The sequence below is a fragment of the Hippichthys cyanospilos genome, chromosome 10, assembly GCF_059441005.1.
Source record: "Hippichthys cyanospilos isolate Australia breed blue-spotted pipefish chromosome 10, RoL_Hcya_1.0, whole genome shotgun sequence".
NCBI lineage: Eukaryota > Metazoa > Chordata > Actinopteri > Syngnathiformes > Syngnathidae > Hippichthys > Hippichthys cyanospilos.
The window spans coordinates 5752501-5760098 of NC_142378.1; the positions used below are offsets into that span (position 1 = coordinate 5752501).

General features: G+C 40.4%; 1 protein-coding gene across 2 annotated transcripts in view; it reads left to right on the plus strand.

Annotated features, from left to right (window-relative positions):
* Positions 1-7378, plus strand: part of nos1apa (nitric oxide synthase 1 (neuronal) adaptor protein a) — a 48088-nt gene extending 40710 nt beyond the window's left edge. For both annotated transcript variants that reach the window (XM_088426405.1, XM_088426406.1), the window contains exons 11-13: positions 1739-1929; positions 1999-2123; positions 5325-7378. In XM_088426405.1, coding sequence (XP_088282531.1) covers positions 1739-1929; positions 1999-2123; positions 5325-5916 — 908 coding nt within the window. In that variant the 3' untranslated portion in view covers positions 5917-7378. The remainder of the gene's footprint in view (positions 1-1738; positions 1930-1998; positions 2124-5324) is intronic.
* The last annotated feature ends 220 nt before the right edge of the window (positions 7379-7598 follow it).

Consider the following 7598-nt stretch of genomic DNA (forward strand, 5'->3'; position numbering starts at 1 on the left):
GTGCATATTTATATACATATACATATGCAATATATATAACATTATATACTATATATATATATATATATATATATATATATATATATATATATATATATATATATATATATATATATATATATATATATATATATAATGTATACATGTGTGTATATGTGCATATTTATATACATATGTAATATATATAACATATTATATACTATGTATATTTATATATATATATATATATATATATATATATATATATATATATATATATTTTATATTTATATATATATATGTACTATGTATGTGTATGATTGATTTTTTTTCCTCCTTTTTAGTATATTTTCCTTTACTATGTACTATATACATCCAACTTGAAGGAAAAGCAAAAAAAAAAAAAAAGCTTAGTAAACCTGCAATAGATATGCTCATAAATGAAAATACACCTAAAAAGTGTTTTAGTTTGTTTTTTTACTTTTGTTCCTTTTTGTTGATTTTTTTTCTTTCCCCCTAAAAATAAATGTATAACATGTTTTTTTTTTCTTGCCTGGTCCCACTTATAAGATGAAAAATAGCAAGGTAAACCTGCAATAGATATGATCAGAACTGAAACTCCACACATAAAAAAAACAGTTTGAAATCCAACGCTCTGAAATGTGACCTGTTTGTGTTTTATTACTTGCTACCCGAGAAACTTTTCTCTGTGTGAGGTAAGATCTTCCATCTCCAGTGATTTCGCAATCCCCTCATTGTGTTTCTTTTCCTTGGTGTCATGTGCATGTGTGTTCTCTCCTAAAATATTGCTTTTTTTTGTTTGTTTTTTTGCAAGACGGATTGACATTTTTTTTCTCCCGGCATCAATCATGTCACATGGACATCTTGCTCTTCAAAAAAAAAATCATCCACCTTGTGAATGTGGACGTGTTCTTTTTTTGATGGACATCTTTCAAAAGGTTTCTTCAAAGCGTTTGCTGATTGCGCAAAAAGTTGTGAGCAGGAACAGGCTTACCGCGCCTCACTACAAGCCATTATGTTGACTTTGTATAAATCAATGCCTTAAAAATGGCTTCCAGTAGTAGAGAGACATACAAAAAAAGAAGACAAAATACAATTTCAGGACCTATATTCTACAAAGGTGTCAAACTCGAGGCCCCGGGGCCAAACCCGGCCCGCCTCATCATTTTATGTGGCCCGCCAAAAGCTGATTTGACTTCAAGTTTCAGGCTAAAATATCGAATTTGCAAGTTGTTTTGAACGTTTTTTTAAAAAATGGGGGGGGATTTGAATTTTTTTCTCTCTTTTGAACAGATTTTTCCAGCCCCTAATTTCAAAACTAGATAAATGTGTGACGAACGCACTTAAAATTGTATTAGCTTATTTTGTTTTATTCACAGAAACAGTTCTTGCCTCGTGTTCTAATCAATTTGCTCTTAATTTGAAAAGAAAGCTGTACTGTTCCTGCCAGGAACCTGCAAGATGAAACGCTACCTGTATGAGTTTCTATAAAATGACTGCATCAAAGAAATAAAAAGATCAAATCTAATTTTTCTTAAAGAAGCAAATCTCTCGTAAATCAGCAAAGTAGAAAAGCTATAATTTATTTGCGATTAATCGCAAATTTACAAGGAATGGAGCGTCATGGGGCGCGCGCAAATTTACAAGGAACGGAGTGGTATGCGGCCGTTCGATTGAATGCGATTGGCCAATGCTCGAAAGTAATCCCAATCGTTCCTCCCGCTCTCTCTGTGCGCAGTGGATCAAAGCATGTTTGAGAATTCGGTGGCCCAGCAACAGAGCCCGCAGACGGGCAGGCAAGGCCAGGCCTCGGCCAAAAGGAGCCCGGCGGCGCCGGCCGCCTCCAACCCGGGAGGCGGCTCTTCGGACTCGCCTTCCTCCGGGGGGCAGCAGAGGCTGAAAAACGCCATCAACCTGGGCAAGGCCAAGGTGGGTCCGACCGATCGCCTCGCGCTCCGCTACCGGTGCTTCTTCACGTTCTTTTTTTTTTTTTTTAAGATGAACGACCTGTTGAGGAGGAAGGAATCCAACCACGTGGGAGACATCGGGGTCACCGAGGTCAACAAGAATGCCGGCGCCGTTTGGACTTGCGTGGACCAACTGGGACAAAATTCTGCCAACAGGTACGCTCCCTGTTTCCAAACAATATCTTGTGAATAGAGATTGAAAAAAAAATATTTTATTCCGTTTCACCAATAAATCAAAATAAAATTGTTCAAATAATTATTTGTTTCTGTCCCACACGTGATGATTCAGTGTAGCACCACCTGCTGGCGAGGAAGACTTACGTATCACAAAGACTTATCAGCGGCTCATTTTGGCATTCTTTACGAGTTCTCGATACCATGAAAAAAAGCGGACATCGGCCAGGTGCCAATACCTGCGAGTGCTTACTTTCATTAATGACATGGTAATGAGGTGTCCTCAAAAGTTTAAAAAGATTCAAATTGGAAAACAAAAACTTGTTGAGAAAAACCCATCCGCTGCCTGCTCGGTAAAAACGGCTCAATAGCAGCTTACGAATTGAATGTTTTTTGGCGAAATGCCAAATAAAGCCACTTTTTTTTTTTTTCAAAAAGCCACGTTTTTTTTTTTTTTTTTATTCTTCGAATATGGCTGGAATAATGAACTCATTCACCGCCAGCCTCGTCGAAATGGATCTTTGACGTCCTGCTCCGTCACTGGCAGTGAATGAGTGAAATCCTTTTCAACAAGCTGAATTTTTTTGCTTCGGCTAGCAGATCTCAAGCGAAAGACTTCAAAAGCATCTCGAAGGGATCTTGCATTTGCAAATTTCAAAGTAACGTCGTGACTTGGCTCCGATTGGTTCTTCTTCGTCCGCTTTGGTGGTTTCTTAATAAAACGTTGGAGATGGACGACAGGGCTCCAGAGAACGACTTTTTTGATGTTTTTTTTTTTTTTGGCAATATCATCTGCATTATTTGAGCAAGTGAGCCAAAAGCTTTCGCCGCGCCGCAAAATACTTAATTGGCCCGTAGCCGACGAGCTTGACTCCCGGACCAAATATCATTCGCTTCAGTGATTATATTTTGAAGCCGGCGGTGTCTGAACCTCGCCCTAATTAGAATGCTTCAAAGTTTGCAAGTCTTACCATCAGCTAAGAGGCCGCAACTTATTGTAACTGTCAAACTGGCGTAAGCCTTATTAAAATTGGCCGGAGACGGCTCGCGGGTCCCCGAGGCGCCATCCGCGGCACTCATTTAGAAACAACTAAATAATCCCGAAATAAAAGCCGGCTTGAGCGCTTTTTGAACGCGATTGCGCAAGACCAACCCCCTGAAGGCGTTTGACTAACACGTCCTTCGCAGCGAGCGTCGGCTCTTCGGGAGAATCCCGAACTGTGCTGATCTCGTTTGAAAAATGGAGCATCACTGCCATCTACTGGTGATTGTGCGTCAGTAAAGTCGTTTCCAAAAGCGGAGTAGCCTGAAACACCTCTGCCCAGCCATCCCCATTGAAATTCACAAGTAGCGAAAGTAGGGAAAAATGCAGTATGCTTGTTGAACATTACAATAGCAAGATCAAAATTGTTGCGATACATAACAAATGTAAAGAAATTACATTTTTATCATCTAATTAAGAAATACTAATGTCCATGTATTTTTTTCATTGATATTTGTAGGTATATTCATGACATTTTTTTTTTTTTTTTTTTTGGCTTCATGACTGTCCATCTGGCTCCTTCTCCCTCAGTTAGCACGGACTATTGGATGGCAACGCAAGGTTGCATCTGATTAGTCCGTCTAATAAAAGTACACCATTTCATATGAAAGGGCTGGACAAGATTGGAACAAAGCATGACAAAAAAAACACCATTCTTATTATTTAATGAAAAAAAAAATTTTCATGTAGAAAAAGAAGTAAGCCCAATTTATTTGTAGCTAACTAATTGTGATTACTTTTAAGATTTATGTATATATCCAGTATAAATATATAGATTTGTTTTTTTTCTTGATGACAGTCCATCTGGCTCCTTCTCCTTCAGTTAGCATAATGCACAGTCAATGTTGTCAAATAAGGGATTTATGAATGAATGGTAAATATGGTATGAGAAAAGCTATTTTGCCCGCGATGCAGCTGAGCAACTTTGCGCATTTGTATTCAGCGCGCTAACAAGAAAGCGAGGAGGAGGAGCTCGGCGCATCTTTGGCTGCGTGCCAATACTTGAGCAAGTCATTTATAGTTCTAATTCGCCCCGAGGGAATATACGCGAGAGTTATTGACTGGGACGCCTTGTCATGGTGATGCAGTGCTTCTTCTGCACGGTTAGCCCGGGCGCTTTTTTCGCTTCGGACGCCTCCTTGAGTGCCTTGCAAATGATTTGGCCCGCTCCTTCCGGTTAGGCGCCCAAAATCCAGCGCTGGAAACAAATGCAGCCTGAACGCATTCCTTCCTTCCTTCCTTCCTTCAAATTTCTTTCTCTCTCTCTTTATCGCACCTTCCTTCCACCACATTCCTTCCTTTTTCCTCCACTTTTCTCTCCTTCCTTTCTTCCATCCTTCACATTTCTTTCTCTCTTTATCTCACCTTCCTTCCTCCACATTCCTTCCTTCCTTTTTTCTCCACTTTTTTCTCCTTCCGTCCTTCCTTCCTTCCATTCTTCACATTTCTTTCCTCTCTCTTTATCGCCTTCCTTCCTCCACATTTCTTCCTTCCTTTTTCCTCCACTTTTCTCTACTTCCTTCCTTCCTTTTTTCCATCCTTCATATTTCTTTCTCTTTATCTCACCTTCCTTCCTCCACATTTCTTCAGTTTTTTCCCCACTTTTCTCTCCTTCCTTCCTTCCATCCTTCACATTTCTTTCTCTCTCTCTTTATCTCACCTTCCTTCCTCCATTCCTTCCTTCTTTTTTTCTCCACTTTTCTCTCCTTCTGTCCTTCCTTCCTTTCGTCCTTCCTTCCTTCATATTCCTTCCTTTTTTCTCATATTTTCTCTCCTTCCTTCCTCCACATTCCTTCCTTTTTGTGCTCCTTTTCTCTCCTTCCTTCATTCCTTCCGTCCTTCCTCTCTTCCTTCCTTCACATTTCTTTCTTCCTTTTTTCTCTCATTTTCTCTCCTTCCTTCAATCCTTCCTTCCTTCACATTTCTTTCTCTCCCAATCTCTTTCCTTCCTTCTTTTTTTCTCCACTTTTCTCTCCTTCTGTCCTTCCTTCCTTCATATTCCTTCCTTCCTTTTTTTTCATATTTTCTCTCCTTCCTTCCAAACTTTACAAAAATTGGGAGGAGCGAAACAAGCATTTTTTTTGGCGCCCTCTCTTTTGAGCAGTTGTGACCCGCCTCTGATCTTTGTCCCCCACCTGCAGCCACTTTCCCTTGGAGCCCATCCCTCGGCTGGACCCGCCGCCGCCGTCGGGAAAGAAGCGTCTCCCCCGGGCGCTGAAGACCACCCGGGACATGATGATCTCCTCCGACCCGGTGGTCTCCTCTCCGGATGCCGCAGACTTGCCCCCCTCCATCTCCACCCCCCTCATCAACGAGGACCAGCCCGGAAGCGCGGAGGACACGCCGAAAGGAGAACTTGACCGCGGGTCGGCGGAGGTCGACGAGACGTCCGCAGTCCGGGAGACGGAGGTGCCATCAAGCGAGGAGAAGGTGGATTCTGGCATATGTGGAGAAGGGTCGCTTGGAGGACACGGAGAAGAACTGCGGCTCCATCTGTCGGTACCGGACCTCATCAACAAGAATCCGCCCATACCGGAGGCCCGAGCTAAAAGTCCCGACGTGTGGCAGAAGCCGTCCGAGGCGGACTCCGGGACGTCCTCCCCGCCGCGCTCGGGGAAAGCCCGCCGCCGTCTCAGCCTGAACGAGGACGACTTGAGTCGTCACCCCGGCAAAGTCCCGGAAGTCGGTCCGGAGGACTCGGAACGGCACCCGGATCTGCTCTCCTTCGAATGATTCCGAATCCAAGCCAAACCACGGAGGCACTCCGTTCCGGACCGGCCGGCTCCAGGATTTCTTGCCAACAAGTCAGTTGCCCCACCAGAAAACACCAAATGTCCTTTTTTTTTTTTTCAAAGCCTTTTACTGTCAAAATCCAACTTGGAGAACTCATGAGGGATTTAATGATGCTAGGATAGGCTAGCTTTAGTGTCAGAACACCTGCACAAATACAAGGCTGCAATAATCAGTTTACTACAAAAACAAACAAACAATAGTGAGGCCTGTCGGCAAGGACCGCAGTGCTGCGCTCCCACATCACCGTGCGATAAAAAAAAACAAAAAAAAAACAATACAAGACCCAAGTCGATGGGGTTATCAGCTACTAGCAACGCTAATCAGTTAACAGGCTCAAAGTGTCCGAGAAATACACAACAACAACAGTGCCGAGATCAAGATAAGGAGATGAAAATATTGGCGGATGGGGGAGGGTAAAAAAAAATAAAATAAAATAAAATAAACAAAGTTAACTGTATTAGCAGCTGCTAGCCTAGTAGCTAGCAAGTGTCAAAACTAGCAGCTAAAGCGCAGCAAATGGGGCAAGATTCCAACACGTGGAGCTTGGCTGGCTGCAAAGGCAAGACCAACACTGTTTTTCCACTCCGTCCTTTAGCCCTTGCCCTCCAACGTTGGTTATTTTGAATTTGCTTTTGCGGATCTTCTTGACCAGCACAAAAACAACAAAATAATGCAAGGGGTTTTTTTTAAGCAGGAAAGTGGAGTTGATATTTGCTTGCAAACGATCCATGAGTGCATTTGAAGCACTCGTAACCATTGAAGTGACGTATCCCATTTAATGGTGAAGTAAGCAGCAACGCCGCAAGCGGAGTGAAAAAGAAGGATGATGAAATTGTCACGTCATGAGAAGAAGGAGCAGTCGAATCCAGTAGAAAGTAAAAGTTGAGTTTTTACTACTGTTTTTTAGCTTCCAATTTTTTTACACATAATTAAAATATCAAGTTATTAATCGCAGCAAAAAAATGTAACTTAACGTCAAACTAACACAAAAAATATCCGTAGTGATTTTTTAAAGGTATCAAAATGGAGTAATGTTGAGATTTTTTTTTTTTTCCTAATGAGAAAAGGAAGTGATGAGAAGATCAAAGAACGTATGCTAATGAGGGGGTGGGCGGGGTTAGGGATGATTCTAGCCATTAGCAGCAGACCAAAAGACATGTTTGTATTAATCACTTCTTTTTTTGTCATTCTATTTGCTATGCATATTCTGAATGAAGAAAATGAAGAGGTTATTATGAATAATCTACATATTTTTCTTCATCTTGTTTGCTCTCATCGTTGCTCTTTGGTTGCACATTTTTTTTCCCCTTCTCTTATTTTCAATCTTTTTTCTCTCCAGACTTTTTCAGTCGATATGATTTCTGAGCGTTTCTTTGCTCCCGCAATGGGAAAAAAAAAAAAAAAAAAAAAAAAAAAAAAAAAAAAAAATATATATATATATATATATATATATATATATATATATATATATATATATATATATATATACATATTTGCCACAAAATAATTAATTAAATAGACAAATAATTTTAAACATTATATATATATATATATATATATATATATATATATATATATATATATATATATATATATATATATATATATATATATATATATAT